The sequence below is a fragment of the Mytilus californianus genome, unplaced genomic scaffold, assembly GCF_021869535.1.
Source record: "Mytilus californianus isolate M0D057914Y unplaced genomic scaffold, xbMytCali1.0.p SCAF_9, whole genome shotgun sequence".
In the NCBI taxonomy this organism is placed as follows: domain Eukaryota; kingdom Metazoa; phylum Mollusca; class Bivalvia; order Mytilida; family Mytilidae; genus Mytilus; species Mytilus californianus.
In genome coordinates, this window is record NW_026262745.1 from 36208314 (window position 1) to 36227050 (window position 18737).

The window sequence follows — 18737 nt, forward strand, 5'->3', positions numbered from 1 at the left end:
AGAACAGTAAAAAATACGCCACCAAAATTCAAACTTGATCTGTATTTTGTAGTAATAGGCATTGTGTATAAGTTTCATAACATTTGGTAGAGCTAACTTAAGTAAAAGAACTGAAACAAAAAATTCAGCAATTTTCCCATTTGTGAAGGGGCATAACTCTAGAACGATTGAAGTGACACCACCAAAATTCAAACTTGATCGGTATGTTGTGGTAATAATTATTGTGTAAAAGTTTCATAACATTTAGTTGAGGCAAACTAAAGTTAGAGAACGGAAACAAAAATCCAGCAACTTTTCCATTTGTTAAGGGGCATAACTCTAGAACGGTTAAAGTGACTCCACCAAAATTCAAACTTGATCTGTTTTGTGGTAATAAGCATTTTCTTTAAGTTTCATAACATTCGGTTGAGGCAAACTAAAGTTAGAGAACGGAAACCAACTTTGGGACGTACGTACGGACGGACAAGGGTAAAACTTAATGCCCCCTCCGCTACGGCGGGGGCATAAAAAAGCGGCAAATTATTAACATTTTGAAGTGTTAATACTAGTGTTACAATTTTAACACTGGTTTACAGACCAGACTCAAGCTAGCGAACAATAAGCCAGCGAACAATAAAATGCATCAAGCTAGCGAACAATAAGCCAGCGAACAATAAAATGCATCAAGCTAGCGAACAATAAGCCAGCGAACAATAAAATTCATCAAGCTAGCGAACAATAAGCCAGCGAACAATAAAAAAACGCGCCAATCTGATCATGCCTAAAAACCGAAGACTTGCAATAACATGAAACGTCCTTTGAAATCGGATGACAATCATTTCCAGTAGAAAGACGAAATGCAATTCATTTTCACACAGACACAGTTGACTATAATTAGTTTTTCGTTTATTTAATACAACTTTTTTTTTAACCTGGGCATCTAAAATTCCTTTAAGCTAATCCTTTCTCTTTTTAGTGTTCTCTGATTATAGATGGGTATGTTGTCCTTATAATAATGAAACAGTTAATAACAATAGTTCATACTAAACTAGTGTAACGATACAATTAAATCTTCTAACTTATATATGCGTTTGAAAAGAAAAGAAAAAAAACGGACTGATTTTAAAACGTCAAGTATTTTATGTTAGATTTTCTGTTGAAATAAAAGCTGATAACTATTATACGCAGTTTTCTTCTTTTGTCAAATAACTAGTTAATTTTTCTAATTATTCAAAAGTATGTCGTTACACTGGTAATTTATTTATTATTTTTCGATAGGAAGAGTGATTAGTGTAAGAGTTACACACAAATAAAACGAGAAACGAATTGACATAAAAATTTTGGTTAATCTAAACGACATTTTTTTTTATCCAAATTTATCCAATAATCATGATCACAAATGATAGGCAAAGCTTTTGTCCACACTAGATACAAATGATAGGCACTTGCCTAAGGTTGCCTGGACCCAAAGACCCAGGTGGGTAAAGTTACGGAACTTTTTTAATTGAGGTCCAAAGTTGATGTATGGTGACCCAACCCCCTCCCTTCTTTAATTCATAAAAAAGTCTCTACGGCAAAGTTTTTGTCCACGATAGGTACAAATGATAGGCAATTGCCTAAGGTTTCCTGGACCCAAAGACCCAGGTGGGTAAAGTTACGGAACTTTTTTAATTGAGGTCCAAAGTTGGGGTAAGGTCACCTTTCTATTTAATTTCATTAAAAAAGTTGCGCACCCTACATTGATACATAATGTAGTTCTCAAGCCATTAACAAAAAATAGAACGAAATCCGCTTTTCAAAAGGAAATCAATTTTACTCAAACGTTTTGTTTTGAAAGGTAATCATTTAAATAGTTTATACATTGTCTATACGTTTATTCTACAAAAATTTTATTTTAGGAACTAATTGAAAGTACGGAAATTTTTTGACGATCCCTAACTTTACCCACCTGGGTCTTTTGATCCAGGCAACCATAGGTAATTGCATATCATTTGTACCTAGTGTGGACATAAGCTTTCCCGTAAGGACTTTTTTATGAATTAAAGTAGGGAGGTGGTAGGATTACCCGACCCCAAATTTGGACCTCAATTGTAGACGTAACTTTACGCACCTCGGTCTTTTGATCTAAGGCAACCTTAGGCAATAGACTATTATTTGTACCTAGTGTGGACAAAAGCTTGGCCGTACGGACTTTTTGTATGAATTAAAGTATTGAGTTGGTAGGGTCACACGACCCCAACTTTGATCTTCAATTGTAGACGATCCTTAATTTTACCCACCTGGGTCTTTTGGTCGAGTCAACCTTAGGCACTTGCCTATAATTTGTTCCTAGTGTGGACAAAAGCATTTGCCGTAGGGAATTTTTATGCATTGAAGTAGGGTTGGGGTTGGGTCACCATACCCCAACTTTGGACCTCAATTAAAAAAGATCCGTAACTTTACCCACCTGGGTCTTTTGGTCCAGGCAACCTTAGGCAATTGCTTATCATTTGTACCTAGTGTGGACAAAAGCTTTGCCGTACGGACTTTTTTATGAATTAAAGTAGGGAGTTGGTAGGGTCACCCGACCCCAACTTTGGACCTCAATTGGAGACAATCCGTAACTTTACCCACCTTGGTCTGCTGGTTCAATCAACCTTAGGCTATTGCCTATCATTTGTACCTTGTGTGGACAAAAGCTTTGCCGTGTGGACTTTTTTTTATGAATTAATGTATTGAGGGGGTAGGGTCATCCGACCAAACTTTGGACCTCAATTGTAGACGATCCGTAATTTTACCCACCTGGGTCTTTTGGTCCAGGCAACCTTAGACAATTGCCTATCATTTGTTTTTAGTGTGAACAAAAGCTTTTCCGTAGGGACTTTTTTATGAATTAAAGTAGGGCGGTGGTAGCTAGGATCACACGATCCTAGCTTTGGTCCACAATTGTAGACAATCCGTAACTTTACCCACCTGGGTCTCTTAGTGCAGGCAACCTTAGGCAATTGCCTATCAGTTAAGCCTAGTGTGGACAAAAGCTTTGCCGTACGGACTTTTTTATGAATTAAAGTAGGGAGGGGTTGGGTCACCATACCCCAACTTTGGACCTCAATTAAAAAAATTCAGTAACTTTACCCACCTGGGTCTTTTAGTCCAGGCAACCTTAGGCAATTGCCTATCAGTTGTACCTAGTGTGGACAAAAGCTTTGCCTTACGGACTTTTTTATGAATTAAAGTAGGAAGGTGGTAGGATCACCCGACCCCAACTTTGGACCTCAATTGTAGACGATCCGTAACTTTATCCACCTGGGTCTTTTAGTCAAGGCAACCTTAGGCTATTGCTTATCATTTGTACCTAGTGTGGACAAAAACTTTGCCGTAGGGACTTTTTTATGAATTAAAGTAGGGAGGTGGTAGGGTCACACGACCACAACTTTGGACCTCAATTGTAGGCGATCCTTAACTTTACCCACCTGGGTCTTTTAGTCCAGGCTACCATAGGCAATTGCCTATCATTTGTACTTAGTGTGGACAAAAGTTTTGCCGCAGGGACTTTTTAATGAATTAAAGTATGGAGGTTGTAGGGTCACCTGACCCCAACTTTGAACCTTTCCCCGATTTTCGTTCGAATGTTTAACTGAAATACAAAAAATGTAGTCTGTATTGTTGTGATTCCACCCTGTTTTTGTAAATTCGAATCAGTACAAGCTTAAAATGACGTGCTGTTTTGAAAAGCAGCTGTAATAGTTTTGGATTCGAACATTTTGTCGGTTAAATTAGTCAAAATCTTCATATCAATTCATATCTCATGCTACTTGTATGTCACTGTCACATAAAACACATTTCTTTTCAAAATGTAATAAATAAATTGCAAGTTTTCAATCGTACCAAAATGTTAACTGTGGATATTTATTAGCTTTTAATTCAACTTATAATTCTGAATGCAAAATTCTGTACTTGACGGTCCAAAAACGGTATGTACATGCATCAGCATGTGTATTTATTTTCATCTTTACACTTGATAAGTATGGTATACTTTTCGTATTTTTTTTCTTTTTTATAAAGACAAGCCGTTTGTTATCAAAGGTAATCAAAAGAGGAGTAGCTAAAATTGATTTTGGAAATCCTATAAGAGATGTCGGCTATCAAGAAAAATTATGTTGTTTTAAATATATATATATGAATAAAAAATCAATTTTGTCTTCGTGAAAATGTATAGCATGATAAAAATGATTGTCATCAGATTTCATAGGACGTTTCATGTTAATATAAGTCATCGGTTTTTATGGGTGATCAGTTTGGCGCGTATTTTTTATTGTTCGCTGGCTTATTGTTCGCTAGCTTGATACACCTTATTGTTCGCTGGCTTATTGTTCGCTAGCTTGAGTCTGGTGGTTTACAGTCTAGTGATTTCAGATTTTTATTGATTTTCTTCTAAACTTACCCGACTCATGCCTCATGAAAGGACTCCTTATTAACGATCTGTGTTCATTGTTTAAATAATTTTCTAATTATTTTTTAGCAGGTTGAGTTAGCAAACCTCGACTGATTGTCGCCATGGGCACATCCTTTCATTTTTTATGATAAATTGTTTAAAGTTCCGAATAACAAATCAGTACATGTAAAAGCAATGGATAAGACACTTTTTTAATTTTAATTGATTCTGCATGTGTAGCTGAAACACTGAAATTATCAATTTAATTTTCTGCTTTTATTGAATTTCACATAACACAAAAAGCAACAACAGAAAACAGAGAAAAGGGGCACATTTTATCAAATACTCGAGTACTATAGTAACTTTTTATTGCAGGTACCTTATATGTAAATTTGACAATCAGATATCATTATATTGTATGTCTTTTTCTTGCTCCACTCAAGAGTTGTGATTAATTGTGATGCATGTTTATAAAATGTCTAAGCTTATGTGTGAAGTGGTTATGAGACATAAGGATGTATAATTATACTTCATACATTTAGGGGGCGTACGTAATGACCTGCTAAACTGATTTTCTATATATGATTCAAATATTTTAAAAAGTCAATCAGTTAAAAAATCTCTAGTCACCATAATATATTGTAAAGTTTTAATAAACAATAAATAAAGGAGTTTCACGAAACAACAAATAATGTTTCCTCTGTTTCTGATTACGTAAACCGTTAGTCATTCGTATCAAGTATCACAATCATTGACCCTTTATGCAGTCAGGTGAATGTGTATTTAAACTCTAGAAATATTTAAAGGTTTAAATGTGTATCACGTGATTTGAATGTTTATTACACTTCCGTACTTATGTTGACAACAAGAAGAAACAAGCAAATATTTTTCAAATTTTTATTTCCTACGGACGTATCATTTCCTTTTCATACGTCAGGGAAGCTTCTATATAATATGTAAGTTTACAATAACATTTATTGTTTATAGAAGTACACATATTATGTCTATATATACATAAATATTTACGCCACTGGAGGCTAATCAAGTACATATTAAGAGATTTTTTAAAAGTTTTTATTTCTCATTTAACTGTAAGTATTGAATTTTAATTATCAATTCAGATCTTTAAGAAGTATGTCGAAAGGTCAAGTTAAGCGAACTTTATTATTTCCTTTTACTGGTCATTTTCATGCTATCATAATCCAAATAGCGAATTTTGGTGAATTTCAACAGGGGAGGAAAAATATTTCAGACCATTTATAAGAACAATAGATGGTTATTTTCAATAGATATTTGTTTTCATACGTTACAGTTTCAACATTTCCTCACTCCACACATATAGAAATTTCCCAACACTTGTTAAATGAGCGCAGCTCCAGGTCTTTAATGATACGACGGTTTTGGCCGGTCTAATGAGGCCCTTTTGATTTGTATGCTGTCAACTATTTCATATATATGGCTTTTAAAACTGTTAACAATTTTACTGCTATAACTAAGAGATTACCATCATACTGACATCTGCAGAGTTCTCCAAGGGCAATCAGTATACTGGCAGTTTTCAGTAAACATATAAATTAGTAAGAACGAAATAAAAGAAAGGGAATTGTAGAAAGTATAGTCTCCAGCGAATCAGATAAAAGTTTCTTCTTGAAATACTCGTCGTGCTTAAAGAAATTAGTATCGTACGTTTTTAGTGCATGCATGGTCGTCGATTTTAGACCAAACAATGTATGATGTCCTCATCTATAGGATTCTAACGATTTAACATTGCCGTTATCGTTCTCAAAACTATTTATAGGATTCTGTCGATTTATCATTGCCTTTATCGGTCTCAAAACTATCTTAAGTATTCTAACGATTTAACATTGCCTTTATCGTTCTCAAAACTATCTATATATAGGATTCTAACGATTTAACATAGCCTTTATCGTTCTCAAAACTATCTATATATAGGAATCTAACGATTTAACATTGCCTTTATCGTTCTCAAAAATATCTATTGGATAATAACAATTTAACATTGCCTTTATCGTTCACAAAACTATCTATAGGATTCTAACGATTTAACATTGCCTTTATCGTTCTCAAAAACTATCTATGGATTCTAACGATTTAACATTGCCTTTATCGTTCTCAAAACTATCTATTGGATTCTAACGATTTAACATTGCCTTTATCGTTCTCAAAACTATCTATAGGATTCTAACGATTTAACATTGCCTTTATCGTTCTCAAAACTATTCAATAACTGCAAATTCTATTCTCGTTTTCGTTTTTACGCATAATCCCTCTGCAACCAACAAATAACACGGTAGCTTCATGATAAAAAAAATGCGTTATATTGAATATTTGTCATCATTTTTTCCATTGGTTTTGTAAAGCTTCTACTTTAACTTCTGTTCCTGCAAATACTAAAATTATATTTTTGTTTTTTCGAGTCATGCATGATCAATGTTCCTAGATTCATTGGATTATGGGTTATCGTTTGCTTAACGTCCAAAGGCAAATATCATGAATATTACACGCCACGCAAATTGAGGACGAGAACAAATTAATAACTGTACTGAAGTGGTTTTGCAAAGTGGGTCGACGGGGGCTATGTATTTATGCATCCGTCACGTCCAAACGGACACATTTATTTTGCATAGGTAGTACGATCGGATTGGTAAGTCTAAATGACCATATTTCGATATCAGAATTTTGTTCTTTTGCAATCAGATTACTTATTTGTTCACTCTATAAATTATGGCGAAATATAATAACATTATAAATACCTCCTTTAGTGAGACATTTTGACTCTTGGAATTTTTTTTCATATGACTTTAATAAAGTACACATACTTTGCTCATTGTTGAAGGCCGTACGGTGACCTAAAGTTGTGAATTTCTGTGTCATTTGGTCTATTGTGGAGAGTTGTCTCATTGGCAATCATACCACATTTTCATATTTTTATATATAATTTCTATAAGACAGCCGTAATGCATTTCACAAAAATATAATATTAAGACTATTTTCTTTCGATGCAAATTAAACACGGACTGTAAATCAATCAAACTACCAAGTCTAATCTTAAATACTTGTAAAAAGATATGGACTAACGCCAAACGAATAATTAATAAATCAATTTAAAAAATCTTGAGAATAATATAGATGTGCTATCAAGTATCTAATGATGTCATTTAATAGTTCGACATAAGAAAATGTTATAAAATATTATTGACAGGAAACTATTTAATGGTCTCTAATATAACTTATTTATCTATAATGATTTGTTATTTTTTCCATTTTCAGTTTCAAATATAGTAACTCTGAATTTTACATATCGTCTTACTGTTATAAATAGTTGCAATAGGAAACATTACTGCCTAAAATGGCTAAAAGATGGTTTGGAAGCCAAAAAAATGTACATGCGAATGAAATGGCAGAGCATCAAAAACAGCTAGAAACAAGACTTCATTTTCAAGAAGATCGTACTAAAATGTTAGAAAAACAGAATATTGAATTGAAAAAAGAATTAGTGATAATGGCGGCAGAAAAAAATGAATTACTTAGCAGGTAATATTGACATTTATTCAATTTAAGAAACTAGAATTCAGAATATTTTATATTCCTGTCAACAATCAATTCAATTTTGAAAACTGTTTTTGAAATACACAACCTTCTGCCGAAAAGATAATGATAATTATAATGAGCTACCTCTGTAGCTGTCAGAATACACAACATTTCGTTGAAGGCTACTAGTCTTCAAGGATTGATATAGCATTCAATCAGTCATGATTGTCCTAATGGTCTGTTTATGCGAATTGAAGAAGATGTGAAGTATTCGTCAATGGGACTGCACTCGCAAACACAAGAAAAACTCAAAGACATATCGAGCTGAACAGTTAACTTTTGAAAAGTCTCCATCAGTAGATTATTGTCTATTATGCCATACGTCGTGCTCTGAACTGCCACGAGACAAGTTTTTCATATATTTAATCGAGACTATAAAATGCCTGTACCAAATCCGTCATTTTCATTCTGGTGTTGGTGGTTATTGTGGTCTGTTGTCTATTTTTGGTAGATCTAGTTTTACTTTTTATGCATAGCCAGACATCTGTCATCTACACAAAATTCCGATCTACCTTGTAGTTAAAAACTATTTTTATAAATCAACCCTTTCCTTTCATTCTCAAACGTTTAAGATGCTCGAGTACTGTAAGTTTTGAATAATCTTATCAACTTGAACCGAAAATTTTAAACTTTTAAAAGTTTAAATCTTCCTTAACCATTGGTTTATTTGGTAAATAAACAAATAAAGGAAATCAGGAAATATTGATATAAAAAGGTCATTTCAATAAAGCTTCCTTGTATATTTAAATAATTCCCCCATTATGTAATTTACGGTTTCGCTAGTTGTGCAAGAAGTAAGTTCAATCGATTGACGTGTTTGGTAATTTCCCGAATTAATGAATTTGGACTTTATTATTTTCGTCTATTAGATATTTAAACTCAGGCTGCAACTCTGTCTACTTGATCTTAGGCGGAATTATTTGTTCTATTTAGGTCCCTTTCGATAATTTTAAAAATGCTTTTTCAAACTTTATTATGTACATCCTAAATAACAAAGTTTGAAAATGCTTTTTCAAACTTTGTTATTTAGGATGTACATGTTACTTGTACATGATGAAGTTTATTCCAAAACACGTGTTCGACGCACAGAAATTTACAGAAATTTATATCATATGTGTCTTTTAAACTTTGTACATGTATTCATTTCGTATTCATTGTGTAACAACTTCAGGAATCCTCTTTTGGAAAATTACAAATTATTTTATACACGATTTACTTGGTAAAAATCGTTGTTGGGTGTTGTCTCATTGACATAGTGTACAGTTAACAATCCAATTTATTCGTGTGAATAGATTCCAAATAGTAGAGTTAGATTAAATATATAAACAAAAAGACATGATTGAAGTATATAACATTGTTTTGATAGCTTTAAACGAAAGGTCAGCCACAGAGTTTGCTTATTATTACCACAAATCAATTTATCTCCAAAAGACTTCACCAAGCGCTATATGGTCATAATTTCGTTTACTATTTGAACACTTTCCCCCTTATTACTGCGTTTAAATTTGCTCTTTTCAAACACTTGATTCGTTTGGTGTGTTTGTGCTTTTGGTTTTGCCGTTTGATTGGGGACTTACCTTTTTGGGTTTTCCTCGGAGTTCAGTATTATTGTGAATTTTATTTTTTTCCAATGTTATTTTTAATAGACTAAGTCGTATTGCTGGAGAACAGATGTCTAGAGGAAATCCAGATATTGCTGACTTGAGTGATCCCAACAGACCAACGAAGCTGGCTGAAAAATGGAACTCCCTATACACGGAAGAATGGTTAGATGCATATGAAGAGCTAAAAAAGCAGAAAAACCAAACCCAGATTGTTGAAAAACAGCTTCTAGATATACTGGTGGTATGTCATTGTTTAATTTAATATATTACGGGTGCCATATAATATCACTCGCGGTTTTTAAAGAACGTTTTACCAAAACAATATAGGTTTTAGCAATATATGTCGGCTTATTTTTTTTTATTGTTGTATTCTTTTATGTCATCTGTCAAGGAATGTTTATAATAATACCCTATTCTTTACTGTCGCTTGTTGACATAACTTAAAATGCATCTGCATGAATTTTTTGCTAGAAAATGAAAATAACACTTTATAAATGCGCGAAACGCTTTTCTGGATTTACCTTCATTGTGAGTCTCAAACTAAACCCAGAAACGTTAGGAGATATATGACTAAAAAGGATAGTCAACTTTGTCTTACTTGTAGCAAGTGTAAGGTCACAGACATAAAGAAGATCTTCAACAAGTACACACCGTAGCTTTATTTCTATATCCCAGCTATTCTTGTAGTTAATGGTTGGTCCCTGTGTCCTTCATGTAAAGGATAACATTAATACACGAAGTCGATTAAGGGATAGACCTGTGCTAAGAGAGATTCTTTTTTATACAAGTAATGTATATGTACTTACATTAACGGTATCAATTTTACTGTACCGGATGCGCAGTTACGATAGTGATGCTTGAGGTCAAAATGATTGAAACAAACGTATAGGTAGTTTATCTAATGGTGTTTGAGCATTAAAACAGTTTGCGATAGTTAGGGTTTAGGATATATTTTTTAAAAAATAGCAGTGATTTTAACACACAATGTGACTAGCAGAGCAGGATCTGCTAACCCTTCCGGAGCACCTAAGATCACCTATGATCACCCCCAGTTTTTAGGTTCGTGTTGCTCAGTATTTAGTTTTCTATGAAGTATTTTGTGATTTTTTTGTCTTTTCGGCGTATGGCTGGCGTTGTCAGTTTATCTCGTCTTATGAGTTTTCAACGTTTCCTTGGTTTCTTCCGCCTCTTTTTAAAACTTGGTCTAGCTTTTAAATATATTTATTTCCTTATTTCAACCAAAACAATAATATTTTGTCATTTGTTTGTTTACAGCTTTGTTATCACCAATGTCAGGAAATAGCAGACGATCAAGTGATGAAACTGAGATATAACCTTGAAGATATAGAAAACTATATGAAGGACACAGATACAAACCTAAATATGTCTCAGGTAAAAACATAAGACTTTTCAAGATACTGCTAAAATTTCTTTAAATTACCACGGAACTCCTATATGCAGGTCTTGATGGGGTTTACAGAATAGACAATAATGGGCAAAATAAATATAGAATAGAGAAAATTGTATAGAAATTAAAGAATAAAGAAATGAGGGACCCCCTTTCCAGACCCTCATAAATAGATATTTCGGAACTTCCTTCATTCATGTAATTCTTGTAATACATGTTACGCTTGTTTATCGCGCACGTATTTGCCAACAAATCTTCAGAAAGGTAACTGTATGCAAGAAAAAAGAAAACGACACGAGTATTAATACTGTTTGCGGGAAATTCTTTTACTTTTATCAAAAAATATGATTACATAGGTAAATATATGCGTTTTTTTACACGAGTAACATTAATTTGTTGGAATATAATGCGATACTATTTTCACATATATTTATAATGCGAATCATTGGTTCAATCACAGTTTGCCGTACATTTTCTAGTTTCCATTTTCTCCCTTTCTTAGAAAAACAACGACACGAGTATTAATACTGTTTGCGGGAAATTCTTTTACTTTTATCAAAAAATATGATTACATAGGTAAATATATGCGTTTTTTTACACGAGTAACATTAATTTGTTGGAATATAATGCGATACTATTTTCACATATATTTATTATGCGAATCATTGGTTCAATCACAGTTTGCCGTACATTTTCTAGTTTCCATTTTCTCCCTTTCTTAGAAAAACAAAGCATGAAATATTTAAAAGTTTTTCTTCATGAGTAAGAAAATTATAGAAAATTCAACAAAAGTTATCGGTGCTGTCGGAGGTGATGGTAGGTGATGGTGAGGGTAATAGCATGAAAAGTTGAAAGCTTGAAAAGTTTTTTTTATATCACAGTTTGGTTAATTTTAATAATAAATCTTACTTGCATTAACACTAAAATGAAATCAAATCGATAAATGAATAAATATCAATGTTCTGTTTTTTAGAGCAGACGTGCTTCTAGTGCTCGACTAGATAGAAGTATTGGGCGAAGATTTATGGACGATATCATTAATACCTACAAACAAAGAAGATGTAGAGATTCCGAATGGATACAAGCCGTAACGAAGGTAATTTAGAGAATTCAAAATTCGTTTTAGACATATATTTAACTCCCTGTATTTACATTAACGGAAACAAATAAACTTCCAATATTGATAGACACTAAAATACCAAAGTAGTCAAAATGTTATATATCAATTCGACAGACGAATGCATTGACAATTCCCTTTGGTGTTTGTATTTAAATGTCTGTTGTAATAAAACATAATGAGTTGCCTGGCAGTGAATCAGTGGTAGTATTTGTAAATAAGCCTCATCATTTTTTTTATTCAATTTATTCCAAATTCCCGAATGATTACCTCAGGAATTTTACATTGATTATCAGTGATAAAAAAAAATTAAACCGCTTTAGTCGTCATCTGGAACCGTCTTATCATGTAAGATATTTTGTCTCGAGTATATCCATCCTCCTGTACTACTGTAACAACAGCACGTGAAAAGGCCGTGAAATGTCTGTGAAATATCACAGGGCCGTGAAAACCTTGTGAAAATACCCCGTGACTTTTGTAAAAAAAATATTTCTAAAGGCCGTGAAAAATATTTGATGTTAGAAAAAGACCGTGAAATTTCAATATCCCGTGAAAAGGCCGTGATAATTTGTCCTTTCATGCTTAATAAAAAATATCACGGCCTTTTCACTGGTTGTTGAAACCAGTGAAAAGGCCGTGATATTTTTTCATGTCAATTTTTTCTTATCCTTATTCAGATTTAAAACATCCCATGTGATTATTGTTATATGGTCTAATTATTTCCACTCACATTTTTCTAAATATCCTATAAACTTTTCATTATAAATATATATGTCTGTTTAAATATTATTATATGCAATACTACTGTACTGTACAGGACTGACTTTTAAATGGAACCATTCATTGTTATAATTAATGACTTTGTGCCAATAAATATTTTGTATTTAAAGAAAAGTATTTTGCTTCTCGTCTGTACATTATTATAAACAATGTAAACATTAATTTTGATATTGGAACAGAAACATGTAAAAACGAGAACTTCCCGGAATATCAGCCGTATCCGGATTCGTGTTTCTTTTAGAGTAATTGTAACATTTCCGCAAAAGGTTGGAAATTTGAAAGGGTATCGGGTCCGTTCGCGCCCAATACACGTTCGCACCCTACACGTTCGCACCCCACACGTTCGCCCCCTAGGTCCGTTCGCACCCTACACGTTCGCACCCTTTTTTTTATTCAAAAACCTGATAATTTTTTAGATGTTTTGTAGATGTTTATATCAAAATATTTTTATTTTCATAAATAAAAATTCGGGAATTTTTAAATGAAATATAGTTTTAAATTGATTTGATGAATAAATATTAAATGTTAATTATGTATGATTACTGCTTATTGGTATTTATTCACAGCCTAATTTGGTGTTATTGTTGAGTGTTTGAAAATCATGATTGTTGTCATGGTTGTTTTAACTTGCGTTGATGTAAATACTGCATGTATTTAGCTTGGTATGAGTAAAACTTTGAAGATTTAAAAAAAAAACATGAAAGATAATTGTTTTTAACTGCTTGGCTCCTTTGATCCCACGTGTGTCAGAATCCCACTTTATTCATAAACAATGAAAAAAACTATTTATAGCAATACACTATCCAAACATGATTAAAAATTATTCAACACAAAAATAAAATACTGGTCGTCAGAATCTCACTTTATTTTAAAACAATGAAAAAAATGTTTATAGCAATATATTTACCATGACACAAAAAAAACCTTGTCAGAATCTCACTTTATTTAGAAACAATGAAAAAATATATATTTATAGCAATACACTTACCAAAACTCGTTTACAAATTATTAAAAACAAAACCAATAAAAAATGGGCGCGAACGTGTAGGGTGCGAACGGACTTCGGGTGCGAACGTGTAGGGTGCGAAAGTGAAAGGGGGCGAACGTGCATGGGGGCGAACGTGATTGGGCGCGAACGGACCCGGATTCATTTGAAAGACGCCGAAGGTCGATTAATATTTACTTTATAGATGCAAGACGAGTGACAGCAAGTTTGAGGTAAGTAAAGTTATTAATATTTTATTCTTTTATGCATCATATCACCAAAATGTTGATGACGTTTGTGAGCATTTCCATTGAACTGATTTTCACTGAATTTGCAGAAACCGCGCAAACATGCATGTGATATATTCACTTATATTTGAGTCTGTTGCACTTGATTCCTTTAATCATTTCGATTAATGTTTTCTAAGACTTACCGGATCCTTTAAATACGATTACGGTTTTGTTTTGTTTATGTATTTGGGAAAAAAAGGGGGGTCCTTTTCCCCCACACTGGCCACGTAAAAAAAATGACATTTATGTACAGTACACTACGTAGACATAGATATAGATAATAGATAATTGGAAATGATTATGATAACAATAAATATCTCTGAAATGGAGTTCACTCTGATAATCAGAGGTGTAACCCCTTTGAATGTGTCGGGAGCTATTTAAGTATTTTCTGACTTGGCCATCGGGACACAGAGTTCAAAAGGGATTAATCAGAGGCGTAGCAGGGAAAGTATTTAATATTTGTACGGCAAAATGTCCTTTCTAGAAGGGTTTGTGCCATATCATAAGAATAATTGGTATGGCAATGAGGTGTTTAAAAAAATGGTATGAAAATATGGGAAAACCTATGCATGTTTCCAAGTGGCTGTTCTGTTTCAATGATGTTTTTTAGTATTTTTCATACCATTTTCACCTCCAGTATGAAAATCTGCCCCCTATTCAATATGGGGTCATTAACCGTGAAGTCCTGTATTGCATGGAATAATATTGTAGCTGTTTTAAGTACATGTACCCGGTATGTACATAAATGCCAAAAATTAATTTGAATATATAAATAGTTTTTTTATATACATGTATAATATATGTTATGGTTCTTTATTTATTCTAGGAATGAAGAGCAAAAGGATATAGCAGTCTTTATATAAAATAGTTCAGGAATCCAGTTGGAAAGAAGAGCTTTTCAGTAAAAAGTATTTCCTGGGAATTAACAGGAACTTCTATAAATGTTTTTCTGGAATAGTTATTCAAAAGAGCAGTGAAGTGAAGGATTACATTAGACAAATATTGCTGAAGTGGTAAAATCACACCCAAGAGATGTACAAAATTTCTACAATACATGTTACAGCTGACTTTAGCTACTTAATCACATTGACATTTGTGTGCTTTTATGTTTTCTTTACATAATTACTACAGTTCTATTAAAATTAATATTTTTATTCTTTGTCACAATTATTACTAAAAAAAATACAGCATTTTAATATGGTTTTTCATAGTCTCAATTGCATTGTACTTAAATAAGTTGTCTACTAGATATTTACACTAGGTTTTCAGGCATTTCACTTCACTTGATTGAAACAGCATTTAAATTTTTTGTTAAATTATGGCCTAAAAAATACATTTAACATTTAACAGGAGTTTTCACAATCAGTGAATGGCTGTTTATCACAGTAGTACATGTACATTTCACGGTCTTTCCACAATGGGCACATAATTTATCACGACTTTTTCACGGTGTACATTTTTGTTTTTCACAGGTTTCTACGGTCTCTTTACCCAAGTTTTCAGTTGGTACCTCTTCACGGCCTTTTCAAGACAAATAAAGGCATATACTGTACTATATCTACATTTCACGGTCTTTTCACAATGGGCACATAATGCATTATCACGACTTTTTCACGGTGTACATTTTTTTTTCACAGGGTTTCTACGGTCTTTTCACCCAAGTTTTCAGGTGGCACCTCTTCACGGCCTTTTCACAAACTTTTCACAGCCTTTTCACAACAGTCATTCCACGGCATTGTCACGGATAAGTTTCACGGCCCACCGTAAATTAACCGTGACAAACACTGTAAAAATCACCAGCATTTTTACGGACATTTTCACGGCCAATCTACGGGGCATTGTTCTAGTAGTGCTGGTGTCTTTATTATGTTAATGAGAAAAAAACAGAAAATGCCTCAATAGTTTTTCTATAAGTTCCGCCTTTAGTCTAAACCAAACAACACTGCGATAAAGATATTGTTTGAAAACTGCATGTCTTGAGTTATTTTAAACTCTACAATGTTATTTTGGGATAATTGGATTGTCGGTTGCTTTATTATTCAGTAACATGTTTTCTTTCTTTTTTTTTTTCAGAAGTGCGCAAATTATTATATTTCAAAAGGAGGAGTACATTCAAAGCGAGTCTTGTCATATGTTACCAAATGTGCTGAATTGTGTTGGTTTATGCGTGTTCACAATCCACCAATGGTTATCGAGTACGAGTTTTACACCGGTCAGGATATTGACAGAAATAAATTTAATCTTTACAGTGGAAAAGGGACGAAAGTTGACTATATAGTGTGGCCAGCCTTATTTTTAAACAGAGGAAACAGTTACAGTGTATTAGCGAAAGGAACAGTCCAGCCTGTTTCTGAAAACCAATCACACGTAAGACCGAAAAGAAAAAGTAGTGAAAAACTAAGCGATGGGGTGACACCAGTTTCGATACACAATACAAACGATATGTCTAGAGTCCAGTCATCGTCGCCAATGAGAAGTTCGATGAAACAGAAATCCCCAATGAAATCACCATTTAAATCTACAGGCACTACATGCAAACCATCTAAAGACCAATCTGTGACATCTGTTAGCGGCGTTAACATTGAGGTTGGTGATGACACACATCATCAACCAATAATTCGTTCAAGAATATCAAACCCTGAAAAACTTTTTCTTCCTAGCAAGCAAAAAGGAGACAAACTTCATTCTACCAAACAATTGCAATATCCAGGAAAACATCAGACTGATTTTTCAAAGTCTACGAAAGGAGGACGACACAGAATTGTTCAGCCATGAAATTATGTCCTTAAGTTATAATAAAATACATCGATGTATTAAGGAAATAAAATTAAATGTTTGATTAACTTAAAAAAATATTTTAACTAAGTTTTTAAAGGGTGTTGACTATTAATGGTACGCGTTTTTCTGTCTACAAAAGATACACCGTAACCAATCAGATCTCTGTTAAAATTTGTTCTATTGAAGGCCACACATTCATTTCAGGATGCTGTACTACCTTGATGGTGTCTACGTAAATGAACATCGAACTTTTTTTTTCTTGTACCCCATTATGATCATTCATTTATATAGGTAAGTTAATGCTATAAATCATGGGCCGTTCAGATTCCCTATACATTGAGACTGAATTGCAGATTCAGATTCAGATTCAATATCTTAAGTTATTAAAGAGTCACCATGTGTAATACATTATAATACACAATCATCATAATATATACGTTTTATAAAACATATTTTATCAGTTCAAATACAGGTACCATTATATTAAGAGTTATGAGAGACCAAATAAATTTCAATCAATTATAACTATATAGCTGTCATGTCATAAATATTTCAGTTCTGAAAATATATACATGTAGTAACAATATGGTACCAATTTTTCTGCACCAGGTGCTTATTTCGGCAAAAATAATGCCTCGAGGCCAAAATATTTGAAAATCCAAAACTTATTTTAAAAAATGAAGAGCTTATAAACGAAAAAGAATAAAACGAATAGCCGAAGCCGGGCAAGGAATCAAAGATTTGCATGAGGTATGCGTGTTCCTTAATTTAAAACAATTTCCAAACTTTTGTAACATTAATTTTAACAATACAATATCCGTATTTTCATGCCAGTACCGATGTACTGGCTACTGGGCTGGTGATACCCTCTCGGACTAACAGTCCACCAGCAGACAACTATATGTTTATCATGTCAACAAACCATTGGCATTACTCATTAAAAGAGAAACATGTGTTTATATACGAGATTCGAGGCCCTGTTGACCGTAGAGTTTGCTGTATACATCTATGGTTTAAGAAAGATTAGAAGTGCATTTTTTGTGAATTTAAGCAATTTTAGCAACAGTAAAAAGAGCATTCCAATTTAAACGGCATGTATAAAATTCAACATACAATGTAATTCAAGCAAGATGTCAAGACCTTTCAAAAATTTGAACTGTTCGAATGGGAAAAAAAATAGTTTTTCAACTATTTTCAAACTAACTACAAAACCAAAAAAATATTTTCATATTAATATTTCTACATTAATTTCCCAAACCAACACATCAAAACTGAACATCATGCTTTAGATAATCATATTCTATGTTGATAGGGTATCCTGTACTTTAAGATGCTAAATGCTTTACAATTAATCCATTATGAAGGTTCTGCAAAGTGGGTAGATCGGAATGCATGGCGAAAGATTTGACTTATAGTTTTAATACTGTATTTTTGGTTTTAAGCCAAAAAGTCTATAAAAGCAAGGGGCATACCTTAAACTGGGATGACCCCACCACATTTAAGCCTGTACGAGACAATGAATTGTACGTTTTTGCTGTTCAACTTTATACTTGTTTGGCTTTTAACTATTTCGATCTGAGCGTCACTGATGAGTCTTATGTAGACGAAACGCGCGTCTGGCGTATTAAATTACAATCCTGGTACCTTTGATAACTATTTGTTTGATCGTCTGGTTGGTTTTTATTATCTGTTGGTGATTAATGTGGGCTGTTGTATTGTGGAGGATTTTTATACGACCGCAAAAATTAAAAATTTTTGGTCGTATAG

At 33.1% G+C, this 18737-nt stretch overlaps 1 protein-coding gene and 1 long non-coding RNA gene across 3 annotated transcripts; both read left to right on the top strand.

Annotated features, from left to right (window-relative positions):
* The first annotated feature begins 5195 nt into the window (after nt 1–5195).
* Nucleotides 5196–17045, top strand: LOC127715651 (uncharacterized). Of its 2 annotated transcripts, none has more exons than XM_052221811.1 (6): nt 5196–5349; nt 7685–7948; nt 9652–9850; nt 10885–11001; nt 11991–12113; nt 16266–17045. In XM_052221811.1, the coding sequence occupies exons 2-6, from the start codon at nt 7764–7766 to the stop codon at nt 16965–16967; spliced, it is 1326 nt and encodes a 441-aa protein (XP_052077771.1). In that variant the 5' UTR covers nt 5196–5349; nt 7685–7763; the 3' UTR covers nt 16968–17045. The 2 variants fall into 2 exon arrangements, with proteins under 2 accessions (XP_052077771.1, XP_052077772.1); XM_052221812.1 differs by lacking the exon at nt 5196–5349 and adding an exon at nt 5370–5484.
* LOC127715697 (uncharacterized) lies at nt 12120–15346 on the top strand. The gene is made up of 2 exons (XR_007988552.1): nt 12120–14132; nt 15019–15346. It is a non-coding gene; the product is annotated as an uncharacterized LOC127715697 (long non-coding RNA).
* Nucleotides 17046–18737: the final 1692 nt, after the last annotated feature.

Bases quoted from the DNA above. Each gene is read 5' to 3' on its own strand.
- LOC127715651 (XM_052221811.1), top strand. From the start codon at position 7,764: ATGGCTAAAAGATGGTTTGGAAGCCAAAAAAATGTACATGCGAATGAA. The intron at 9,851-10,884 runs GTATGTCATTGT...GTTTGTTTACAG, and splicing joins AGCTTCTAGATATACTGGTG to CTTTGTTATCACCAATGTCA. The intron at 12,114-16,265 runs GTAATTTAGAGA...TTTTTTTTTCAG, and splicing joins GGATACAAGCCGTAACGAAG to AAGTGCGCAAATTATTATAT.